At 32.4% G+C, this 26,986-nt stretch overlaps 1 protein-coding gene across 2 annotated transcripts in view; it reads right to left on the bottom strand.

The window, feature by feature from the left end:
• ARID2 (AT-rich interaction domain 2) overlaps positions 1-26,986 on the bottom strand; it is a 159,591-nt gene that overhangs the window by 48,320 nt on the left and 84,285 nt on the right. For both annotated transcript variants that reach the window (XM_087855791.1, XM_045801219.2), the window contains exons 5-12: positions 22,138-22,356; positions 18,901-18,968; positions 9,584-9,650; positions 9,240-9,490; positions 8,821-8,917; positions 8,515-8,724; positions 7,492-7,659; positions 1,082-1,163 (exon numbers count right to left, since the gene is read on the bottom strand). In XM_087855791.1, coding sequence (XP_087711917.1) covers positions 1,082-1,163; positions 7,492-7,659; positions 8,515-8,724; positions 8,821-8,917; positions 9,240-9,490; positions 9,584-9,650; positions 18,901-18,968; positions 22,138-22,356 — 1,162 coding nt within the window. The remainder of the gene's footprint in view (positions 1-1,081; positions 1,164-7,491; positions 7,660-8,514; positions 8,725-8,820; positions 8,918-9,239; positions 9,491-9,583; positions 9,651-18,900; positions 18,969-22,137; positions 22,357-26,986) is intronic.

The raw sequence follows: 26,986 nt of genomic DNA, 5'->3' as shown, positions 1-26,986 counted from the left end.
TACTGTGCATGTGGTATATACCTTTTCTAACTCTCATAATTCTTTGAGTACTGAGTTTTCAAAAGGACTAGATACAAAAAACCTTTTTTGGTTTTAGTGTAGAAGATAAACATTTCCAAGTATTACTGGAAGAGACTCATCAAGTTTAAGGAGTAAAAATACAGAAAGTGAGGAAAAAGCAAATAATTAGAGATATTTAAAACTATAAACCCGATTTTAAGTGAAGTGGAAAAGTCTAGAGAAAACTGCCACAGGAACAAAGATATGAAAGCACCAAAAATATGGAACATGGAATGACAGGAACATGGAATGGGAGACAAATAATGTTAGAGAATAGGAGAAAAGGGATCAAAGAAAGAAAATTTTTAATGTAACACATCATCAGAAAGTGATCTTTTCTATTCAATCTGTTAATCTTCTAAAGAATTTAAGTTGGAATTCATAACTATGTGGAAGCTACTATCCACGAGAAAGTGAAATCTAACCAAGTCGACAATTTATTTTTTCAGGAAGTGGTTAATATATGATTAGTCAGTCTTCTCAATAAAATACTATTTTCAAGTTGCTTATTTCCATGTAAAGCCACTAGCTATTGTGTCATTTGACTCATTTCCCCTTACTGCGCTGAAAAAGGAAAAATTAACTATCAATGAACAAGAAGTATTGCTTGTGATGAAAAAGAAGGGACATTTAACAACAAAATCTGGTTTTATTTTCTTAAAAACACTCCAGTTTTAATAAAACATTAACTTAAGAAACAAAAATCCTATAATCTGACAAATCTTATTTTCTACGAAGTCAAAATAATGTTTTAACACAAATTTTACTCTGAAAAGAGGTTAAGTGGTGTAATTTAATGCAATTTAATTCTGAAGATTCTGATGAATATTTTTCTTTCAAATTGTTCCAAAATGCAGGTGAAATGATTTTACATTGTCCACTCTTTGTATAAATGATATTCTACTCTGACTAAAAAGAAATACGGACTAAAACATTCTGGATGACTGTTGAAATACATTTCCTTTTCTCTTTTGCTTTATTCTTCCCAAGGATAAAGCCTTAATAGAAATAAACCACTTACCACTGACAAGCAAACTTCTCACTATCTATTTCCACTATTCCTGGAGGTGGAGCAACATGCTGTGCTACAACTGCTCTGGAAGCTAAAGAAAAAAACACATTAGCTACATCGTTGGTACAAACGCCATCACGACATGCCATGTTCAGTTCACGGATACCGAAACAATTAATATTCACAATGAGTATCTTTTAAAAAGGGTATAAACATAGTGAAAATATACAAATTTGAGAAAGAAACTTATTATAATGGAGCACATCTTATACCAGGCACTGTCTTTGATGCTTTATATAAACTCTTTACAATCATTCAAATAATAACAATAATATGGATTATAAAGCTAATATAAACTCTTTTTCCCATGGGTCAGACACTGAGCTAAATACTTTATATATATTAATTCTTCTATGAAAGGAAACTGAGACTCAGAGTGATTAAAATAACTAGCCCAAGGTCACACAGCTCAACACATCAGTAAGTAAGAATCAGTTTAGTTATAGAAGCAGATAGTATCAGAAATAATCACTTCACTTCTAACTTTAAAAGATTAATATTAACTTTGCAAGTGGCATATATATAACACTTCTGGGAAAAGGTGAACAAAAAGTCTGAATTATTTTAAAGTCCTACATTCAAGAAAGGATTTTCATAAGATTATTCTTCTGGGGAAAAAAAAAAATCTGTTCTAATAATAGTTTTCAAGTATACTTTTGTCCTAAGAGAGGCAAGATGGTTGCTGGGTAAAAATGCACTAGCTATTAATCTTAAAACACATACCAATTTCTGAGATTTTACTTATGACATTTTAAAACAATTCAAGTTCAATGAATAAGTTAAATCATTTATTATTTTCTAACAAGTTCAAAAGATCTGTAGAAAAATGTTTTCTTTTCTGCTGTATATAAAGAAACTAATGAAAACATGAAAAAAATAATATAAACTTAGTCATATTATGATAATTTAAATATGAATATTACATATTTACAAAATTAAAAATTATACTGCTTCATCAGCATTATTTTATAGTTTTTAAACTTATAAAATGTACCCACTATTTTTCAAATAACATTTTAGCGAAACTTAGAATTCTCAAACAGAACAAATGTATTTCTAAATTATTAGAACCAAAGGAGCTCCACAGCACAGTCAAATCTGTGAATGATTGAAAGCAATCTTGACTTATGTTTGATGCAGCCCCCAAGCTTTCACTGGGATAAGAGCTAATAGCAGCCATTTACTGAACATTTACTCTGTATTAAGGCATTTACATTTACAAAAACATTGTTTGTTTTAATCTTATTTATAGACCTAAATTTAATTATCCCTATTTTGCTAATGAAAAAAATAAAGTGCATAGATTAAGTTTATAAAGGAACACATGATGGAAGTGGCAGAGCTGCGTCTAGCTGGAAACCCTTCTTTTAGGGTGCTGGATTTGAATCCAGGTCTGTCATATTACAGATACCATACTATGACATGCTATTTCTTAACAGAACAAAATAATTACAACCAAAACTATTTTCCTGGTGCAACTCCAGCTTATCTTTTCTTCTCCTAACTCGATGACACCGTTACAGAAAATATCTGAGCAGGGCCTGAACCTACTTGGAAATCTTCCTCCTTTTTCTTCATCAGTTGTACTACGAGAGAATATACCCTATTCAGACTGAAATCTCCTGAATCAATTAATGATTAGTTGAGTGAAATATTAGAAATTATGTTGAAATTATAAAAATTTTACAAATAACGCATAAAGAAGAGTAAAGCAGCCACAATTAAATTAAGAATATACACTGGAAACATAGAATTACCATAAAAGTGGCTACAAATTGAGAAGCACTGTCCTCACAAAAGATACCTACAGACGCATTCCAAATGATTCAAAGGTACTTATACTTTAAAAGGAATCAATTTCCAGGGGCACCTAAGTGGCTCAGTTGGCTGAGCATCTGACTCTTGATTCGGATCACGTCATGATCTCAGGGTCGTGGGATCGTGGGATTGAGCCCTGAGACGGCTCAGCACTCAGCTTGAGATTCTCTCTCCCTCTGCCTCTATCCCTCCCTCACTCTCTCTCCCTCAAAATAAATATAAATCTTTAAAAGGAATCATTTCCCAGATGTTCAACTTTTGCGTATATTCCTTTCTAAAACTGCTCTTCTATTTTGGAACAGAAAATCTTAACTCTCATCCATCCTTTATAGCAATGCAGGTTATGGTTAAATGCATGACTCTCAAGCCAGAGTGGGTGGCTCTAGAGTTCCAGCACTTACTAGCTGTGTAACCACGGGCAAGTTAATTAACCTCTCTGTCTAGAAAATGGGGAAAAGTAACAGTACACTGACCTCGCAGGTCGTTATGAGGATTAGAGTTTATATATAAGCTACTTAAAACAATGCCTGGCACATCGTTAGCACTATGTAACTGTCAGCTATGATGATGATGATGATGATGATGATGATGATGATGATGATGATGGCGGCAGCGACAACGAAGGATGTAAAAACCTCTAGGACACCAAAGGGAGAATTAGAATCATTAGAATCCAAAAAGCTTCTTTTTAACCAAGGTATTACGGTAGGGCTTCCTGTATATATTTTATGATGTTTTATATATTATAGTTAAGGGCAATGTTGGGCATGAGATATTGAGTGTTCTGGCCCTTTGGTGTATTCTGAATTCAGATATAGAGTGATGACAATTTTTGCCTAATGTCCTTCCCTCCTCTATCTTTTAAGTACTGTCAAAAAAGGGCATTACTTTTGAGGCAGAATCTTATATAAGTAAAGTACAGAGAATTTTTTAAAGAAATACTGAAGGTGGTGGCATCTTATTTCATTCAGATGACAAATTCATGGCTAGTTTAACTATCTTAGAATTCTAAAGTAAGGAAGGTGTCATGGGAATACCTATTAACTATACTTTGTTGAAATGAAAAATAAAGTTGGACTTTTTCTAAGTAATGGAAAGTGAGGTTGATTAAGCAAGATACTTTTGATAATAAAGACTAACTTTATCAGTTAGGTTATGTGGGAGACATTTTCTATAGCTGAATGGGAGAAATCTGCAGTTCTAAGGTTTTGACAAAAAAGTACTCAAAGCACATGATAAAAGCACGTTATCAAAAAACTGTACTGGGCTTGAGCAATATTTCAGTTTTGCTAACCTGGTGATCCTCAACGTATAGTCCCCTGAACTGCAGCATCAGCATCTCATGGGAACTTGTTTAGAAATTAAAATTCTCTGGTCCACCTGAATCAGAAATTCAGGGTATAGAGCCTAGAAATCAGTGTGTAAGCCCACCAGCCAATTCTGATGCACCCTGAAGTTTGAGAACCACTGTGCTAATATTTCTTGACTATATCAGGTTAAATAAACAAGGTGCAACTAAGCAAGAGTCAGCAAGTATATTTTACAGTCATATCTTGTTAATATCTTTTTGACATATTTCCAATAAAACTTAAAAGTAAATGTAATGACTGGGCAACAAATTCTTTTATGAGTCACATGTTAATTCTTTGATTTCAACAAAATCAAAGAACTCAAGTTGTCAGAAGATCATTAAATATAATTTTAATAATTTTGGATAATTCTGAAGCTCAAAGTATTGTAAGTTCAATCCTCAGCTACTTATTGATATGAACTAGATTTTCAAATTAAATCTACAAAAAGGAAAAATGGAAACAGAATTGATGTTGAACCCAGTTTCACTCTAGCAATAAAAAAATATTCATTCTGGGACACACTGGAGTAACACTTTCCAGAGAACCACCTCACTAAGAGATGAACTTCCAATAGCTACTTTGTCATGTACTGTTGTTTCATGTACTGCTTATTTCTAAAACTTAAAATGATAAAGTTTTAAACACTTAAAACTTTATAGAGTAACAAGAAATTGAAAAAGTTAAATTAGGGGCGCCTGAGTGGCTCAGTTGTTAACCATCTGCTTTCAGCTCAGGTCACGATCCCAGGGTCCCTGCTCATCAGGAAGCCTGCTTCTCCCTCTCCCACTCCCTCTGCTTGTGTTCCTTCTTGCTGTCTCTCTCTGTCAAATAAATAAATAAAATCTTTAAAAAAATTAAAAAAAATTATATAAAAAAAGTTAAATTAAAATGTCTATATTTATAGCTGAAAAGTACTGATAGGGTGGTGGATATGAGTTCAAGGAGAAAGAGGGTACCATAAAATTTCTGATATTAAGAGTTTGTGTATTTTTTAAAAATGGATGATGGCAAATATCAAGATTCTGCTGGGTACAAAATCTATCTTTTATTTTAAAACATCAATTTAATATACACAAAAAATTTTATTTACAACTATTTAAATTATAATGAAGAAATTTGATCTCAAACTAAAAGTGGGTGAAAGGTTACATAAGTTTTCATCGTGATGAGAAGTGAGCAAAACGTTTGAAGAGGACCATTCTGTACGAGAACAGTATTAAATAAATGATCGGGGTGGGGGGACAAACTATAAATGATAACTAACCGAACAATTAAAAGTTGTCTTCATGATGAGCAAGTAATAAAATGCTCACCAGTTCAAAAGTGAATTTTTAGGTCCTTAGAGGCTTATTCCCACCTCTATCAATGAATTACTATATATATGAACAAGTCGCAAACTCTAAACATTTAATTTTGTCAAATGAGGGCCAAATCTTAGGTGAGGGGACGGGTTCATTTGTTAAGGTCACTGGTCAGTGAGGAGGCAAAAATCAGTAGCTTTCATCAAAATTATTCCTAAATATTCTTCAAATGGTTCATTTTATTTCAGTGTATCACTGACAATTTATTAATTCATCTCTTTGTTGATCAGAGGAATATACCCCTACCACCCATTTAACTGGCAAAAAGAACTGTTTCACTTCTTTGTCAAGGTTGAGAAAACATTACTATTTGACCATTGACTCCCAAATCTGCATTGGCTATTTAATATCTATTGCCTGTGGGTGAAAGCTACTGAGTAGGTTAGTAGTCAAAATTACCTATTTTTTTTCATGCTTTATTGTTTGTCCAATTCTGTTAGTTGACATCAAGTAAGTTAAACGCACATATGATACAACTCTACCATATACTTCAGAAGGACATAGTGGAAATTAATATGTGATACATATTACATACTTTTCATGTGAATAGAGTATATAATTGTGATCCTATGAGTTAGAGTAGAGGAGAGACTGGGACCGTGATCAAATGAGAGGAGAACAAGTAGCTGAGAGATGTGACGAAGTCCGAACTGAGGCATTGCACTGGCAGCTGAAGAAGACAGGGTATTTAGGAAGACTCAACACGATTTGGTGATTAAATGGATGCGGTACTTAAAGACAAAAAATAATGGGATTTCTGAATTAAGGGTAGTGAGGAAGGCTGATGATCTAAATGTATTTCTAGGCTGAAAGGAAGAAGCAGGTAAAGAAAAAGAGGTTTAAGATATAGGAACGAGGAGACTGATATTCAGAGCACAGGGTCAGAAGTTGACATCTCTGAAGACAAGGGGAAGTTGAAGGAAAATGAGTTCAGATGCTAATAAGTTTGTAAGTGAAGGGGTAAGAAGTTGAAGAAAATCATGCCACATGGCTTCCATATTAATTCCAAGTGAGAGGTAATAAGATCAACTGAGAAAAAGAATATCCTCTATTAAAAAATACAAGGAAAGAGAAATGTCTTGGGAATGGTGGGAAGTGGAAAGAGCAGGTGAGGTGAAAGATGGATTGTTTTGTTAAGACAAATGAAGGTAGAGAAAGCACTCTCAAAAAGGCTGAGAGTGCTAAACTATAAAAACGACAACTTGTAACAAGCCAGGAGAAAAAAGCCCAAGGACCGAAGAGAATGTTCATTATTAGACAGCTATGAATTCTAATTAAAGACATTTGAGTTAAACAGAACTGACCCAAGGGACCCTAAGAAGAGTGCACAAGTGCAGGTACACATGCCTATATGTGCGTCGTGTGTGTACGTATGCATGTGTGTCTGATCCAAGGCTCTGATTCTATGGTTTTTGGTTGAAGTATTGGGAGGCATTTATACTTATGTACTTGGATGACCAGCTGGGAGAATTATAAGGTCATATATGGTTAACTTATTCTTGGCATATCAATTTCCAATGACCAAAATCGCAGATAAGAAGTTCATTGGGGCATTTCATATTGCTCTCATAATTGTAAATATCTAATGCCTCACACTCCTCTAAATGTTTTTTTAAAAAGTGTATTATACTATTCTCCCTCTGTGCTCACTTCGATCCTACTGCTCCTAGAATGTATAACACCGAAGAAATTAAAGCTCATACTCAAGTTCTGCTTTAGCCTATTCCCCTATACAATATCAGTTCCCTGTACTGCACATTTACATTTATCTTTAGTATTAAATCTTACACACCAGTAACCATACTGAAAAACATGTAAAAACACTAACCTGGGGCAGATGCTACATGGGTCTGGGTTTGGACTTGTTCTACAGCTTGTGGCCTAATTTCAGATAAAACTTGATGACTGGAACTTGGATGTTCGACGAGTTTTACTGCAGCTAGTGCATCAGGCCCAAACATCTGAATATCCATAGAGACCAGACACACTAACATGTCTAAAATAAATTAAAAACCAATAGTTATTAGTAATATTACCAAACAATGACATTGCTGAAAAACACATGCTATACAGAATAACTGCTTCTCAAATGGCAGTCCATGAATTACTGTACATCAGAATTATCTGTGGATCTTTAAAGAAGATTTTTAGGCTCAATCTCTGAAGACTGATTTTAGTAGCTCTGGGATGGGGATTAGGTACCTTTATTTTTGAAAAGTTTCCCAACTGATTCTGATGGGTAGCCGGATTTAGGAACCACTGATATGGAAAGTGACATCTTAATTTCTCAATAATAATTTCAAGCCAAATCTCTATTAACTCTGGTTTTAGTATTTATACCAAACACCGAAATCACTCTAATTAATGACTAAATGTTAACATGACATACATTTGTACTGTGTTTAAAACTGACAACCCACTAATGAGGTGGTAAATTCATTAATTTTAAGAATAATACCATTATCAACAACTTCTAGGAAAACAAGCAAACTTTTTCACTAAGCTTCAGCGGCTTTATAGTAGCAGCTGACCATTTGAAACAGAAAGACCTGCTCCTCAGACTTACAGAAATTTTGTTGGTTGTTTGGTTGGATTTGGTAAGTAGTAACAGAAATAAAGGAAGGGATAGGAATTACTGACAGCCACATACACCCTGGTCTCTATATGGCAGAAGTTTCTTGCTAATCTAAAACAGGCAGAAAGAATAACACAAACAAGTGTGTCTGAAAGGGTAATGACTCCTCAAAATAAATAGTAAACCCCAAATAGCAATTGTGATTTAGTATATAACACCCCATTAAATATTTTTTCCTCAATAAAGAAAATAAATGTTTCTTGGGTTTAGTCTTACCTATGCTCTTTTCTACTTTTGCAATTTTTGTGCAAGCAACATCTCCCATTTCTGTGAGCATATATAGCACCTCGAGTGTTGAGATTACGAGCAGCACATCAGGTAAAGTGAGATGACAAATGATCTCTCTGTATGAGTCCTGATCGACATATTCACAAATCAAAACACCATTATCTTCTGCTTTGCAAAGATTTCCCAAAATTTCCATGCCTGAAAAGCATACACATACAAACATGTATGTATTTTTTAATAGATGATAAAAAGCCTGTGCATGGTATACAATGAGAAAATTAAGCAAGCACTTACCCCTCATTTTTAAAAATCTATCCCTTGACATTAGGCATTTTGTAACAGTATGAAACATCAGATGAGTAGTTTTGAAATCGACAGGGTCCAATAGAAGCTGGAAAAAAGAAAGGACACTATTGTTGAGGTAGCCCTCTTCAGTGTTGTATACTTCAAATTTAATAAAAATTAATAGAACAGTGTTGCCCAAGTTTTAAAAAAATGCAATTATTTTGGGAATAGCCATCACTAAATCTGGAGCATCATTTCAAATACTTTTTCCAAAAAAGTGTGTGACACCATACCACGTTAGGCAAACTATATATAAGCCTTCCATATTCTGTAAGTATAGCAAATACAATAATGCTACACACTAAAAATTTAAAGTAAATACCATTGCTAACTATCAAAACTATTTTAAGTTACTATCACATGCTTACCTCGGCTGCAATATTTCCTAATGTGTCAAGGCCTAATTGCCTTAGAGAAATAAAATGACTATGTGCAGAAAGTAATAGGAAACGAAGACAGGTACGATTAGCTGCCAAGAGCTTAACATTGCCCTCTTCAAAGGAAAGATTTCGCAAGATCACTGCAATCTGAAGTACCCGTTGTCCTTCAATATCATTAATGCCCAGCTTTCGAGGTGGATGAAATAAAGATTCCCAAATCCATTCTCCTGATGTACCTTCTATAATAGAAAATATACATTTCACTTAAATTGATATTTCATTTATTATTATTGATATTTCGAAGTTTGTTAAAAAATTTCTTATTGCCTTACCATGAGACTTGTTTCTGTCAGAAATGAGGTCACGTACTTCATTATCATCAACAATGTCTTTCCAAAACTGTAATTAAGAAATTATTATACTTAATTCTGACATTTGAAAGAACTATTCTATTACTTTAAAAATAGTCACACAGACTGTAAAACTATAAAATTTCTACTATTTATTTATTTACTTAGAAAGGGGGGAGAGAGAGAGAATAGGGAGGGGGAGGGAGAGAGAGGGGGAGAGAGAATTTTTTTTTTTTTTTAAAGAGAGCTGGAGAATGGAAGGGGGAGGGACAGACAGAGAGGGAGTGGGAGAGAGAGAATCTTAAGCAGGCTCCATGCCCAGCACGGAGCCTGACACAGGGCTTGATCACACAACCTTAACATCATCACCTCAGCAGAAATCAAGGGTCAGATGCTTAACCAACAGAGCCACCCAGGTGCCCCTAAAAGTTGTACTTTTAAAAATCCATGTAGACATCATTATGTGCTATGTATTTAATTATTTGACATAAATACTTAACTTTCTGTAAGTTTAAGGTACTTATATAATAAGGTAACATTTCAGACTAGGGATTCTTAACCTGGGATCCACAGACTCCTAAATGGTCTGTGAAAGAAATAAGGGCACTTGTGAAATTAAATGAAGGGAAAAGGTGATATCTTTATGTTCATTAACCTCTAACTAAAATTTAGTATTTCCTTAGCAATTTCTTCAACTCTGAATGTTAGACAAAAAACCACAGTAATATTAGCAATATCTGTGACAATGTCACCAATATGAATTACAGATATTTTCTGATCATTCCACAGCTATGGAAAATATCTAGAAATAGTGTTTATACTCATTAGTATTTGAAAATCATGATAATCATTAAACCTGTCATTAAACAGCACACAATCACAGTATTCCTGTTTACAGATATGCCTGAGACATTGCTGGCTAGGTACTGAGTAAATCTACATCTAGAATAAAATAAAATAGTAAGGAGTGAAGTTGTGTTCCCAAGTTTTTAACCCAGATATTTAACTTGCTTTCCAGTATTCCATATCTACAAACTGTTTTTGATTCAAATGTGAGAAGCGATGAGTCAAAATCCATAGTCAATGTTATCAGGCTAAGAATCAAGCAACTTTATACTATATAACTATACAAAATGAACTATAACGTCAACTTGTCTATGACATTTAATTGTATTATCTTGTTACTTTTGTATTAATAAAGAAACACACGGACTATTAGTTCACTTTTTATTTCTAAACATTTTGGTGTGGAGATTCCAAAATCACCGTATTTTATTTTTTGGAATTAAGATTCTTTTACATTTAAAGCCACTAGTCTGAGAAAAGTTCCAACAGCAAAAGGATCAACTGCTTAAAAAACTCATGAAAAAGAATGTTTGGTAACAATAAACAAGAACTAGGCATATAAAGAAAAAAAGATGATGTTCAAAAAGGGCCATAGGAAATTCAAATAACAAAAATATCAGACACAGAATTTTAGATGATCATGGATAATAAATTCAAAGAAATAAGAGATTGAAAAATTTGGCAAATATATGAAAACTGCAAGAATGAAATAGAAATTCTAGAACTGAAAAGAAAAACTCAATTTAACGACTGATTCTATACAACTCAAGAAAGAATTAGTGAACTCAAAGTACAGAAGAAAATACAGTTTGGAAGCATAAAGAGACAAAAGGATGGGGGAAAAAATACAAGACACAGAACATACAGTGAAAGGTACTAACACAAGAATAATTGGAGTTCCTGAGAAAGAAGAGAGAGAATGGGCAGAAACAGTATTTGAAGAGACAGGGCTAAGAATTTTCTAAAACAATTCAAAGACGTTAACCTACAGATTTAAGAAGCATTCCAAACATTGAAGAAAGATAAAGATGTGTAGGAACATCAATATAAAAGAATAAAATTCCTGAAAAGTAAAGACAAAAAGAACCCCAACTTAAATGCAAAGACAGAAAAAAAAACCCCAGATAATCTTAAAAGGCCAATAAGCTAAACTGACAGCAGACTTCATAAAAAAATAAAATAAAATAATGGAAGCCAGAAGACAATGGGACATTTTCTAAGTGATGGAAGAAAATATCTGCTGAACTAAAATCTTTAAACAGTGAAACTGCCTTCACTGAATGGCAATGAAAACTGGCAAATGAAAACTGAGAAAACTCATTATCTACAAACCAGCACTAAACAAAAATACATGGAGAGATGTGGTTTAAATCAAAATAAATAACGAATGAATAAAATACTAAAAAAAAATGTCTTATGAGGTAAAAATAAGCATAAAATTAAAATCAAAGAAAAAAACGCCTGGAAAAAACTTTTGCTCAGGCCATAATGAAATAACTAGTACTTTGGTAGTCATCTTCCTATCATAAAAACAATATGTATAAAACCGTTTTCAGAGACTGGACAACATAGCAATACAAAACTTTAATCACTGAAATATGGAAAACAAAGGAAGTGAGTCCAATCACTGCCCCATAGTTTTATAGGACACTGCAGACTATAGCACAGGGACAATAAATCCAAGAGATCGTAGTGATTTCTAAGCTGAGGAAACTGATCAGTGTTCTGCAAGGCCAATAGAAGTAGAATTTGAGAGTAAATTTGCAAGAAAGAGCAGCAATGAAGAGAAAGAACTCAATGAATCTGCACAGGAATGCCTTGAGCTGATTGCTGAGTACTAAACTATGCATATTCATGGCTGAACTCCAAAACACCAAGCAAAAAAAACAGAGAAAACAACTAACGAAGAGCTATAACTGAACAATTCACAAAATAGAGAAAACTCACTAAATACCCTGTAATTCAGTAGAAATACAAACAAAGCCATGCCTGAAGAGTAGGGATAAACTGGTGCTAGAGTAAAGGCTAATCCATCTCAATCATAACATAGCTTTAAAACAACATTCTAAAGGATCAATGTGTCACAATCCATATGTCAATTAAAAGCATGCCAGAACAAAGTCCTACATTCTTGAAAGTCACCAAAATCCAAACACTCATAATGTAACGTTCTCAATATTCATATCTAATAAGAAATTACTGCATGTACAAAGAAAAGTAGAAAACATGACCCATAACTAAGACAAAAATAGTTTCAACAAAAACAGACCCAGAAGTAAAAAAGATAATGGAATTAGCAAAGATTTTAAAACATTTTTGAATAAAATTTTTATTTTTTATTAAATATGGGCAAAGATTTAAAGGAAAGTATGAACATAATTAGGAGAAAAATGGGATGATGTAAAAGGAAATCAAATAGAATTTCTAGGGCTGAAAACAGTATCTGAAATAAAAAAAGTGTGACTAGATGGGCTTAACAGGATAAGAGAAAATGAAAACATGACAATAGAAACTATCCATGAAGTACACAGGAAAAAAGAAAAGGTCTAAAAGCAATCTGTAGCCTGTGAGACAGTATATGGTCTAACATTTGTATAAACATGGTCTCAGAAAAATAGGAAAGAAAAGAATTTAAAAACATAATTGCCAAAACTTTCCAAATTTCATGCAAAATACCAAACAAAAGAGCTAAATAAATCCCAAGCAAGAAAAGCAAAGAAAACCTCAACAAAGCACATGCTAACCAAAATAAAAATCAATGATTAAGAGAACACCTTAAAAGCAGTCAGAGAAAACATATCACACACAAGCCAATTAGATTAAAACTGACTTCTTGTCAGTAACAATGCAAATGAGATAGCAATGAAACATTACCTTAAAACTGCTCAGATAATACCCTGAAAACACAATTTTATATGCAGCAAAAATATCTTTCAAACATAAAGGCAAAATGAAATTTTCAGGAAAATAAAAGCTAAGAACCAAAATTCAACCACATCAATAATTTCATAAAGTATAAATGGTCTGAATACATTGATGAAAAGGAAGAAATTGCACAAAAAGCAGATTAAAGGAAAGGGGGAAGCAAGATCCAAGTATAAGCTGCCTTTAAGAAACTATGTAAGACCACAGATGATAAGGGATGCCTGGGTGGTGCAGCTGGTTAGGTGTCTAATTTTTGGTTTCAGCTTAGGTAGTGATCTCAGGGTCGTGATATTGAGCCCTGTGTCAGGCTGCATGCTCAGCGTGGAGTCTGCTTGGGATTCTCTCTCCCTCTGTCCCTCCTGCTCATTTTCTCTCTCTCTCTCTCTCTCAAATGAATAAATCTTAAAAAAAAAAAAAACACAGATGAAAAGCAAAAGGATAGAAAAAGATATTTCATGAAAACAGTAATTATAAGAAAGCAGCTGTGGGGGTGCCTGGGTGGCTCAGTTGTTAAGCGTCTGCCTTCAGCTCAGGGTGTGATCCCAGGGTCCTGGGATCGAGCCCCACATCAGGCTCCCTGCTCTGCTGGGAGCCTGCTTCTTCCTCTCCCACTCCCCCTGCTTGTGTTCCTTCTCTCACTGGCTGTCTCTCTCTGTCAAATAAATAAATAAAATCTTAAAAAAAAAAAAAAAGCTGCTGTAGATAAATTATACTGGTGAAGAGACTTCAGGAGATGGGATATTACCAGAGGTCAGAGGAATATTTTGTAATAATAAATAAAAGCCATCAAGAAAATGTAATAATCCTAAATGTATATGCAACTAATAACCAGAAGTTCAAAATACACAAAGCAAAAACTGACAACTAAAAGGAGATATAAACATTAATACTGTTGATGATTTTAAAACTCATCTCTCAGGAAAGCATAGAATAATTATATAGAAAAGCATAATGATATGAAAATCTTGAACACTGTCAAATACCTTGATTTGTTATTAATAAACACTGCACCCAAAAATGAAGCATACATTGTTTTCAACTGTGTATGAAACATTCACTAAGACCATATGCTAAAACAAGTCTTGATAAGTTTAAAAGACCTTATATAGGGGTGCCTGGGTGGTTCGGGTGGTTAAGCATCCGACTCTTGATTTTGGCTCAGGTCATGATCTCAAGGTCGTGAGATTGAGGCCCACATCGGGCTCTGCAGTAGGCATGGAGCCTGGTTAAAATTCTCTCTCTCTCTCTGTCCCTCCCCTGCCCGACCCCACTCATGTACATGCTCTCTCTCAAAAAATAAATAAAAACTAACTAAATAAAAGAACTTATATAGACTTATGTTCTCTGACAACAATGGAATGTGATTAAAATGAGTAATAATAATTGTAACAATACTAATACTATTAATACTAAAAGCTACTTCAAAAAAAAAAACCCCAGAAATTAAGCAGCATACTTCTATATAAGCCATAAATCAAATAAGAAATCACAAGAGACATGAGAAAATACTTTGAACTAAATGATAATGAAAACTCAACATAAGAAAATTTGTGGGATACAACTCAAGCAGTTTATAGAAAGAATTTATTGCTTTATATACTGACATTAAACAAGAAGGGAAGTTTAAAACCAATGATCTAAGATTCTATTTTAAGAAGTCTGAAAAAGAGCAAAGTAATGAATAATGAGAGCAGTATAAATAAATCAAAAGTGAGTAAATAGAGATGAGAGTTGTTCTAGTGTCCCTGCATTATCTAAAAAGTGGTAAAAGTACTAATTTACTAAATTAGTAAAAATTAAAATTATAATCTCTTGTGTAATCACTAAGAGAACAGAAAAAGTGTATAAATACCAAACTAATAGTAGGCAGAATGCTGGATAATAAATAATACTTGGTTAAATCAATTTTTAAAAAAAAGGTAAGAAAGGAGGAAGGGAAAACAAAAACAAAAACAAATAGGTAGGACATATAGAAACCAACTCAAAACACTGTAAATTCAAACACAATTATATCAAAATTACATTTAATGTAAATTGAATAAATGTACTAGTTTAAAAATAATTTTTCACACTGGAAAGAAAAAGTCCAAGTATATGTTGTTTATTTAAAAAAAGCACACAAAAAAAATCTAAAATACAAGGATAAGTAAGAAAGATTCAATGCAAAAATATGAGCCATATAAACCACAAACAAATGGAAGATGATGTTATATCACTATAAGATAAAAAAAAAACCAGTAGACTTAAAGGTAAAAAGGATACTTTTACATATAAAGTTCAACTGACCAGAAAGATATAACATCTGTTATGTGCGCTATATATCAATCTTGAAATATAAAAACACAGTATTATAGAACTATAAGGAAAGTCACATCCCTAATAATACTGGGTGTTCTTAACATGCCTCTTTCCATAAATGAAGAATGGAAAAAACAGCCAGTACTGATATGTAAATACAAATATCATGATTAACCATGTTGGCCTGCCATACATAGAAATTTATACCCAACAACTTGAAAATATATATCATCTTCAAATACAAATAGTGTTTATAATATATCATCAGTGCTAGGCTATGAAATAAATGAAAGTGAAAATATTTCAGAAGTTTAAGATTATACAGAGTATATTGTTTCTGCATAATGAAATTAAGTTAGACTTTTTCCCCATTTTTTTTTTTTTAAAGTAACACATATAATGTATGGTTTGTTTCAAGGGTATAGGTCTGGGATTTATCAGTCTTACACAACACCCAGTGCTCACCACAACACATGCCCTCCCCAATGGCCATCACCCAGCCACCCGTTCCCCCTCTTCCAGCAAACCTCAGTTTGTTCCTAAGATTAAGAGTCTCTTATGGTTTAATTCCCTCTCTGGTTTCATCTTGTTTTATTTTTTCCTCTCTTCCCCTATGATTTTTTGTCTTGTTTCTTAAAGAAAAAAAAAAAAACTGGAAAAACTGTATGTTTTTTGGATACTAAGAAACTTCCCTTCAAGAGAAGATATTTGCAAATGACATATCTGATAAAGGGTTCGTATCAAAAATGTATAAAATTTATAAAACTCAACACACAAAAGCAAATAATCCAATTAAAGAATGGGCAGAAGACATGAACAGACTTTTTCCAAAGAAGACATACAGATGGCCAACAGACACATGAAAAGATGCTCAACATTAGTGATCATCAGCTAAATGCAAATCAAAACTACAATGAGATATCACCTCACACCTTTCTGAATGGCTAAAATCAACAACACAAGAAACAACAGGTGTTGTTGAGGATGTGGGAAAAGGGGAACCCTCTTGCACTGTTGGTAGGTATTCAAACTGGTGCAGCCACTCTGGAAAACAGTATGGAGGTTCCTCAAAATGCTAAAAATAGAACTACTCTAGGATCCAGGAATTGCACCTACTAGGTACTTACCAAGGAATACAAAAATACTCATTTGAAGAAATACATGCACTCCGATATTTATTTGCAGCAGCATTATCTACAAGAGCCAAATTATGGAAACAGCCCGAGTGTCTATCAACTGATGAATGGATAAAGAAGTGTGGCGTATATATTCTTCTGTATTTATATATATGTCTATATCTCTAAATACGTAGACTATATACATTCAAAGGAATATTACTCAGCCAACAAATGAAAGAAATCCTGTCGTTTGCAACAACATGGATAGAGCTAGAGAGTATAAAGCTTAGTGAAGTAAGTCAGGGAAAGATGAATACTGTACTATTTCACTCATATGTGAATTTAAGAAGCAAAACAATCAGGCAAAGGGGAAAAAAAGAAAGAGAGAGGCAAACCAAGAAAGAGACTCTTAACTACAGGGAACAAAAAGATGGTTATCAGAGGGAAGGTGGGTAGGGGTATGGGTGAAAAAGGTGATGGGGATTAAGGAGCACACTTGTTGTCATTAGCAAAGGTTGCTGTATGGAAGTCTTGAATCACTACACTGTATACCTGAAACTAACATTGCACTGTATGTTAACTAACTGGAAATTTTAAAAAACTTAAAAAAAAAAAAACAACTTCCCTTCAAAATAATCCATGTATCAAGAGGATGTCATAATAGAAATTATAAGATATTCTGAGTTATAATGAAAACATGAAATATCAGAATTGGGAGAATAAAGTTAAATATGGCTTGAAAGAATTTTATGGCTTTAAATGTATGTATTAGAAAAAACAAAAACAAAAATCAATGATCTAAGCACCAGCCCAAGAGATTATAAAAAGTACAATAAATTAAATCCAAAGAATATAGCATGTAAAAAGAAATATAAAGAGCAGAAATTCATGAAAACATGCAAGAGACGTGATCATCTAATCATCTTCAACATATTCGTATCTTCGAGATTTCAAGTGATTAGTGATTATACTGACAACCCCCACTCCCCATTGTGATTGCATAAGTAAATACACAATTTGTGCATCTTACACTTTAATCACCACTTTTCTGCAGTTAAGGAAATTATCTGCCTAACTACAACCATGAGGCTTAGCTTTTAATGGGTGGGGTGAGGACAGAATATAGGACTTTGGGTGAACTTGTGAAGTGGGGAAGTAATATGCAACTCTATCATGGTGACAAACTGGAAGGTCTAATACTCTCAAAGAGAGCAAAAGGAACTGATTGTGTCTACTTGAGTTAAAAACAATCTCCTAAATATTTCACCACTAGCCTACTCCACAGCCCCCATGAGTTTGGTTTTATTACCAGAGTCATCAGAAAATCTCCAATAATGAAATTAATATAAAGTCATTTTGACCAGTATTTCTTTTCAGGTGACTAGCAAATGCCAACAAGATGTGAAGAAATGAACTCTCCATCAAATCTATACAAAAATCCCACAGAAAAGTCTGCCAAAATTTATAAACCAATGTTGTAAAACACAAAGGAATAATCCACCATGAGTGAGAGTGACTAGAATTAGAACTGCAAGAGGCTTATGTATCAGAATTGTCAGGTGTGTGTATTTTTGTACACATAATTTTTGACTTATATTTTATATATTTATATATGTTTACATATTTAATGTATACATAATTTGAATATTAATAAAGTATATTTTAAATATATGTTATCTGATTTTAAAAGTATAAAAGATCAAAAGGGCAATTTGAAAAAATACAAAAAGAAGTTCTAGAAATTAAAATACACATTTTAATACATTTAACAAATGAGTCAAGTGAAATATTAGACACAACTAAAGAGTGGTTAAGTGAACTGAAAAAGAACCCTAAGGAAATTAGCTAGAATACTACTCAGAATCTAGGTATTTTCAGATTTATTGCTTTTGTTATAGATTTATCATTTTCAGAAATCCATGTATAATAAAAACAGAATTTTATTTATTAGCCGTTCTATTTTTTTTTATTCAATCATAACTTTTAAATAGGAATCTTTATGTATTACACTAAAGATTAAAGTATAAGTGGTATACATATAAAATAAGCAACCATGTATCCTTGGCCCTTGGTGACACATAATTCAATGGTTCAATATTTTATGTGAGTTACCTTAACGAAATCTCTATCAGTCTTCTCCTTCCATTCTTCACCAAATACAGTAGAAAAGGATCCTAAAGCTAAAAGAATAAATAGTATATTCAGTAAAATGGAATTATTCTTTCACTTAATCGCTTAACAGATATATGTGAAAAAAATAGTAAAAATATATTTAAGTATCTTCTTTGCTAAAAACTATTTCACAGTAAATGATACAAAGTCATGATAATCACTTTTGAAATACAATTAAATTACAGAATTTAAAGAAACTTGTCTTACTATAAACTAAAAATATACAACTAATTTTTGTAACATTTATACAAACAATAGAGAAAAGAAATGAAGAGTACTATAACAGTTACTCTGCATTAAGTTTCATTTGTAGAGGAGAAAAATACCAAAAAGTCAAACTAATGCTATTGCTATCAGGTTGCCAGATTTTTAAAATTTTAAATCTTTAAAACCTTAATAACACCCTACCCCCCAGTCCCCTACAACAAAGGTTAAGGCATAAGTACATGTTATATCATTTTTTCTCCTTTATGTTGCTGGCTCATATGGTCAGTTTATGGGACCAGACAGTAAAGCAGTATGATACAAATGTCTTAAACTGTGATGCAATAAGCATCTGCCTTTACAAATTAGGGAAGTGCTTTCATCAACCATGGTATTAATTCTATAATGAAAGCTACTTCTTTTGGAATACAGAAAGAAAACTATATAGTGGCAACTGTTAATAGAAAAACTAGTTTTGTGAACAAAATTCTTTAAAAATCAAAAACACATCCTTAATGGATATGTTGTGACCAGCATAACAAATGGATATATTTTCTGTTGCAAAAAGATTCACTGAATCTTTATAATCTTATTATGCCTTTAAGTACAGACCTAATATTTCCTTAGTATTGAGTAAAAGTTTACAAAGTATTTAGATTAGAACAAGAATTTTCATTGAAAAAAAATTAAAAAGGATGAGTAAATTTTAACATAAATTAACAATGATATTAATATTGATAATAGGGTCATGAGGAAATGATAAAAGAACAGATGTGAAAGTTTTTAATAAATAAACTGTAGTGACCTAAAGAAGAATTTCATAAAATATCGCACTTACATATAAGTAGCAGCTTAATTAGAAAAATGAAGCCCACATACCACTAAAGAGAAACAAGGTTTTGTTTGTCCTGAAAAAACCTTATAAAGAAAAACTTCACTGGGAAAAGAATACTGGATGGAAATATAAGATGGAAAAATTAAATATTTTGTCAAATAGAATTTTTATTATACTTCTTCAAACACACAAAAAATATAAACATCCCACACTTTATAAAGGAAGTGTCATCTACATTTATCTCATTAAAATTCCATGCCCTAAAAAATAAAACTTCTCAAAAGCCTAACCAAATCAAATATATTGATAATCCTCAAAGTCAAAGGATTTATTTTCCTAATGTAAATCACTGCTTTAAGCACAGGGTCTTCATAAAGTCCCTATGTACTCTGGAACTCTAAACTTCTGACTGTTGGACTGATAGTAATATATTCCCTAAATACCATCTGCTAGATTATTAGTTTTAGATTGCTATACTGCATAATGATTTACGCTTTTAGATAAATAAAAGTGACTAAAAAATGTATGAAGATAAAAAGAATGACATTCTTCATGCCTCAGTATACTAAAACTGGTAAGATAACTTTTACGTATATATATGATATACATACACACACACATACACACACATGCACATATGTAATCCTTATCCAATGATTAAATGGTCAACACTTAAATTATTCTGGTTTGAGAATATTTAATTTTTCTAAAAACTTCATTTTAAGGTCTCTAAATCTGAAAATTTTTAATTTTATTCTATATTAAATGCTGAAAGATGTCCTTAAAAGATCAAAACAAAATATTAGGAACCACAGAACATGAAAGTGAGACAGAAATCTACCAAATTTAGATCTCCAAAGTTACAATACAAACTGAGAAGTACTTTGTTCCTCCCTCATATAACCAATGAGACTTTCAGGCAGGGTAAGAAACTAATTTTCACTTTTGTTTAAACATTTCAAAATTGTCTTCATACAACCTAAGTACCTGTCAAATTCTAAGGAATCTTACTTAGACAATCCCAAATAAAATTATGTTTGAAGAGTACACTACTTGACCCAAATCAAATTGCAGAAAAATGAACTCATTTGCAAACATGTTGCTATTTAAAGATAAAAACAATAATTGTCATGAATCTATAAAATGTTGAAGAAATTCTCTCTCAAACTAACTCTACTGTGCTATACACATAGTTTCTATATGATAAAATAATTCCAATATGTCAATACCTTATTCCCCCTCCCCCCCAATATATCTGAATTGTTGAGAAGACATTATGATTATGGGCAGTTTGGTCTTCAACTGCTCAATCTTTTCCTCTGGAGATAGAGTAAATCCTTCTCTCCTGGTGACTATGTGCACCCAGAACTTCCTTTTGATTCATGCTATCTACTCTATTTGGAATTACCCCCATACTTTAACCTTTAATAGTATATACTTCTGGAAAAAAAGAAGTTACAATGGCATTGGAATAGAAGGAGGGTTGATTAGCAAGAAGATATTTTATATCAATAACATTCAGCCAACATATTTTAAAAAGAAAAACCATGAGCAGGAAAAAATTTCAAAACGTATTTTCTAAATCCCTTTCAACTACAATTAGAGAAACAAGCAATTTAGTCTTAAGAATAACCTAGATTTAATAAGAGATAATGTCACAGAAAATAAAGAATTTGACTTACAAAAATCTAAAACTAGCAAATCCTATAACTAGAAAGGATATGAAATATTTGATAACTCTTATTTTATTTAGGCAGCAAATTTTTAAATACATTGACAAACTATTAAAAATTATAACGACACACCAGGAAAAAAAAAAAAAAAACAATTTCTTCCAGGTCCTGTTTTTTCTATCAAGATTTTGTATCAAACAATCTTCTAATATCAAGAAACCCATATCACTACTCTAAGAAAAATCCAAGATTTTTATTTCAAAAGTTCTAGTGAGATCACTACTATTCAAATATTTGAGGTTAAAAAAACCCCAAACATGATCTTAAATAACACATTTAATATAATAAAAGCATATAAAGAATGCTATTATACCAATAAAAAGTATTTTTACCCTTAAAACCTTTTTTAAAAATCCCTAACACCTTAATAGAATGATCATACAATACATTCAGCTTAAAACTTACTGTCATCAAACACCCCGGCATTAGCAAGTAATAAAGTGATGATTTTAGGGTCTTTTTCAAGTTGCATGACGTGCTTGCTTTCATTTGATAGAAGAGTGCATACATTAATAGCAAAGTCCACTTCATTTGGGAGTCCAGATAACAGTGAAAGCACCAATTTATTATAATCATTTGGCGAATTGAAGTCCATAGATAGCCCATAACTTTGACGCAGATAATCTAAGATAAAAACAAAAACACCTTAAGTATATCAAGGAATAAAAACCATTATGGTTAATATCTTACAAATATAGGATAGAGGTTTGTTTTCCTTTATAAAATTTAAATTGAGTAGAAGTTTAAAGAGTTCAACTTTCTAAATTTAAGTTAAAATTACAGTCTTCAAGAAGTATTAAAATACAAAAAAATGTACTACTATACCCTCTTGGATATCATTACCAAATTATTAATGTATCATTATTTAAACTTACATACTCAACACTTTTTACTCTTATACTTCAAGGGACTATATCTGGTTTTTATATATTATAAGCCAGGGACACTGGTTCCTTTGAAATTTTTAACAATATTATGATTTTAGACAGATTGCCTACCTTCTTTAAAACTGTAGGAGAATTATTACTTTTTTGGTTAGATTTATCTCAATATAATCAACACGGTAAACTTCATGCTTTTTAGTTCTGAGTTCTGACAAATGAAATCTTTTAAAAAACCACAACCACAATGAAGATAAAGAATATTTACATCACCCTGAAAAGTTTCTTTATGCTCTTCTGCAGTTAAACCCCTGTTCTACCCACAAACACCGTTCTACTTTCTGTTTCTATAACTTTATTTCAAAATGACAAATAAATGGAATCATATAGTATGTAGTGTTTTGTTTTGTTTTTTTTTTAAAGATTTTATTTATTTATTTGACAGAGAGAGACAGCCAGCGAGAGAGGGAACACAAGCAGGGGGAGTGGGAGAGGAAGAAGCAGGCTCCTAGTGGATGAGCCTGATGTGGGGCTCGATCCTAGAACGCCGGGATCACGCCCTGAGCCAAAGGCAGACGCTTAACGACTGAGCCACCCAGGCGCCCCAGTATGTAGTGTTTTATATCTGATTTCTTTCATTTAGCAAAGTGCTTGAGGTTAATATCCATGTTGATGCATGTATCAGTGGTTTGTTTCTTTTTAATGCTACAGTAAGGTATAATACAATTTGCTTATCCATTCAACAGTTGAGGGACATTTGGACTGTTTTCAGTTTTGGGGACTTATGAACACAGTTGCTATAAACATTCACATACAGAACTTCATGCAGAAATATTTTTTCATTTCTCTTGGATTGCTGGACCATATGTAAGTGTATGTTTAACTGGGTAAGGAACTGTGAAGCTGTTTTCTGAAGCAGCTTACAGCATCTTGCATTTCCACTGACAACATACAGAGTTCCTGTTGCTCTGCATCCCTGCCAGCATTTCAATATTGTCATTTTAAATATTCTGAATGTGATTTATCTAATGTTTAACAAATATTTTCTCCCAGTGACTTATCTTTTTATTTTCTTGAAAGTGCCTTTGAAGAACACAAGTTTTAATTCTGATAGAAGTCTGATTTATAAATTTTCACCTGTATGGTTCATGCTTTCATGTCCTAAGAAACCTTTGCCTAAGCCAAGGTAACTAAAATTTTCTGTAGGACAATTAATTTAAAACATCTTCAAACTTTGAAGGTAGGGAAGATGGGCTTATAGAACACTTATATATTATATTATCATAAGATATAAGAAAAGTCCTATTTCTAGAAATACTGACTCTTAATTGGGGTAGTGCAGGCCTTGGTAGCTATGCCCTCAGACATATACCCCAAGTACATTTTTCACATAAAGATATAACTAGTTTAATGGGAAGAGGCAAGAAAACAAGAGATAGAAAACTTCTAGATGAGACATTTCAGAAATACATGAATTTTTTAAAAAGACTTTTTTTCAAACCTTGCTAAATGGATTGCAAGTAGAAATCTATTGTCACAACATGCCACAAAAGAAAATCAGACAGGTAAGAAATTTCTTTATTTTCCACTGTAGACAACTAAGATGACACCTCTTCAATTCTAAAATAATTCTAGGAATTTCTCCCTAATATAATGATAAATAAATTCTCAATAGTTATAAATTACTATGACACAGATTCTTTACAATATTTAAAATGGAATAATATATATTCATTTTCTACAATCTTGATAAATAAAATTTCTAATAACAACATAAGATAAACAAAATCTGGAGAAAAAGTAACAAAACTTCTGTGAATATAGGAACAGATTTTGGTATTTCTATACTGAGACACCAAGTCTCAGCAACAGTTAAGCTTGTAGCTTCCACGAAACTTTCACACAACTCTCTTTAATAGAAAAAAATTGGAACCCACATTCAACATCTGTCACAGTCTTGTTTATGTGCCTTCAGTATGACCTTAGAATTGCTGTTGTTCAGCTACTGAAGAATGAAAGATGCCATCAGCTCAATTCAGTGCATTCTTACCTGAATGACTTTGCCAAAGACACACCAATTAAAGTAAAATAAATAAATATGATAATTATGAAAAATCCTTTAATTATGTCATGCTTGGTAAAGATTTCTAACATAATGTAGGAGAAATTGCTTACAAGAATTTAGGATTTTCCTTCCCTTCCCTTCCCCAAGGAAATATGATTGAACAGCTACAATTTTATAATTGGTATGGGATTAGAAATTTATTTTCAACATTTTCACTAAAAGTTTATACAAATAGATCACTGCTGACAAACTTAATCTGAGGCAATCATTTCTCTTTGTTTTCAGTTTAGAGGAAAGGGAGAATTATTCCTGGAGGGCTGTACACATCTTAGAAATTATACAATGTACTCTTTCCATTATTGGCAGTGATTATATAGTCTGGATGCCTGTTAGAATACGGAGGGTTTAAAGGAAAATCTTTACCTAAATAAAACTGATAAAATTAAAAAAAAAAAACACAAAACTTCCTGTACAAAACTTTTCCAAATTTAAGCACCAAAACTGAAAATGGACAGAGTGCTTGACTTCCTTTTTACCAAACAGATTAGACTGGATTCATGATCACTAATATCCTCGCTAGCTCTGAAATTCTACAATTTCAATTACTTGTCATTTGTCAACTTTGCCTTTCGCAATTTTTCTAATAAAGATATAGCATATAAATTTTTAATTTTTATTTTAACTTAAAAATTAATTTTATTTTAATTTTAAAATATAAGAGAAGATGAACAAAAACTTCCTTAATAATCTCCCTATAATTCTGCAGCACTGACTGCATCCAACTCAATACCAACAACAACAACAAAATAGAGAAAGAAGGAAAGCAAAGAAAGGATTAGGTATTTACGGTAAAGAAAATTATGAAAAACTATGTAAAGATATGACAAAACTGTCATATACTGATGCTAGTGTTTAATAATCCTAAAACCCCGGGCAAAATCTGCTCAATATTTTTTGCCACTCAAAGCCAGATTAAGTATCTTCAAGGAAAATCTGGTCCCATATTCTACTGACGTACAGTATCATAACAAGGAAAACTGCACTCCATGCCAAATGTCCTAGAGCTACTGTCAACTGAAATTTATTATTTCAAAATATTATTTTAGAATAGATTTTAGTAACAACAATACAAATGTCTCAAGATAAATACACTGATCCAAATACATTTGTCCAAACCTACAGACGGAGTAAGGCTGTATGATCAAAGATGTAGTCACAAATCTTCTATAGGTTCTAACTAAAATTTCCTAAAGGCTCTTAAACTACCACTATGTAATTCTAATTTGGTGTTTATTTAAAATACACAGACACACACACACATTGACAGCTATGAAGCTTACTCTATTTACCTTAATGACAACTGAAAAACATCTTAATAAAGAACTTGTTTTGTATATTGATAATCATGTTAATTTTCAGAACACTGTCATAATGTTGCTATGCATCCTCCTTAAAAAAAGCACCTTCAAATTCGTAAGTGCTGCCCTAAAATACTACCTCTTTTCAGTTTGATTTAGATAAATTATAGCCTGAGGTTCCCTAGCAATTCTTTCTTTCTTTCATTAGCCCCCAGTCCTGATTTTGTTAAACATGCTACAAGTTGCATAACTGCTCAGATTCTCCTTTTACAAAGAAGACACATATATAACAGTATATCAGGAAGGAGTTATTCTAACACCAAGTTAAGCAATTCTGTCATTCCCTTAACTTGTATAATAACTATCAATGACTTTCATTAGGCTTCTGAAATACCGGAATTATTTCACATCTTTCTTTTTGAGGTAATCAGTTTAATTAGGGGAGGAAAGAAAAGAAAAAAAGATCCAGAAAAAATTTCATTTTAAACAAGATCAAAAGTAGAAATGGGTCAACTTGGGGAGCTGTAATAGCAGACACCAAACTATATTAAGCTACAAGAATGAACAGTTCTGTTATTACTGTAATATAGGAAAAACACAGAGTTATATAAAGTTGAAAATGGTCTTAAAGGTCATTAGTATAATGTCTCATTCAATGCAGGAATACCCTGTGTAATATTCTTGAATTTAGTAACGGTCATTAGCCCTTTCAGGAACAAAGAGTATATCACATAACAAGTCACCCCATTTTATCTTATCAGCTTAAACTATTAGCAAGATTTTCTACATGGTGACTTGAAATGTTCTCCTTTAACCTTGGTTCTTGAGGTAATTAACTACTCATTAAAAATAAAGTGAGATTTGGTTTGTATTCATCACCACCAACTCCCACCCCCATTATACAAAAGCATCAGATGATGAAGCCTCTTTTATTAATGATCAGATTCTAG

Source organism: Ursus americanus, chromosome 25 (genome assembly GCF_024610735.1).
Source record: "Ursus americanus isolate L20-20 chromosome 25, mUrsAme1.1.p, whole genome shotgun sequence".
Classification (NCBI taxonomy): Eukaryota; Metazoa; Chordata; class Mammalia; order Carnivora; family Ursidae; genus Ursus; species Ursus americanus.
This window is presented reverse-complemented; position numbering and strand designations above follow the sequence as displayed.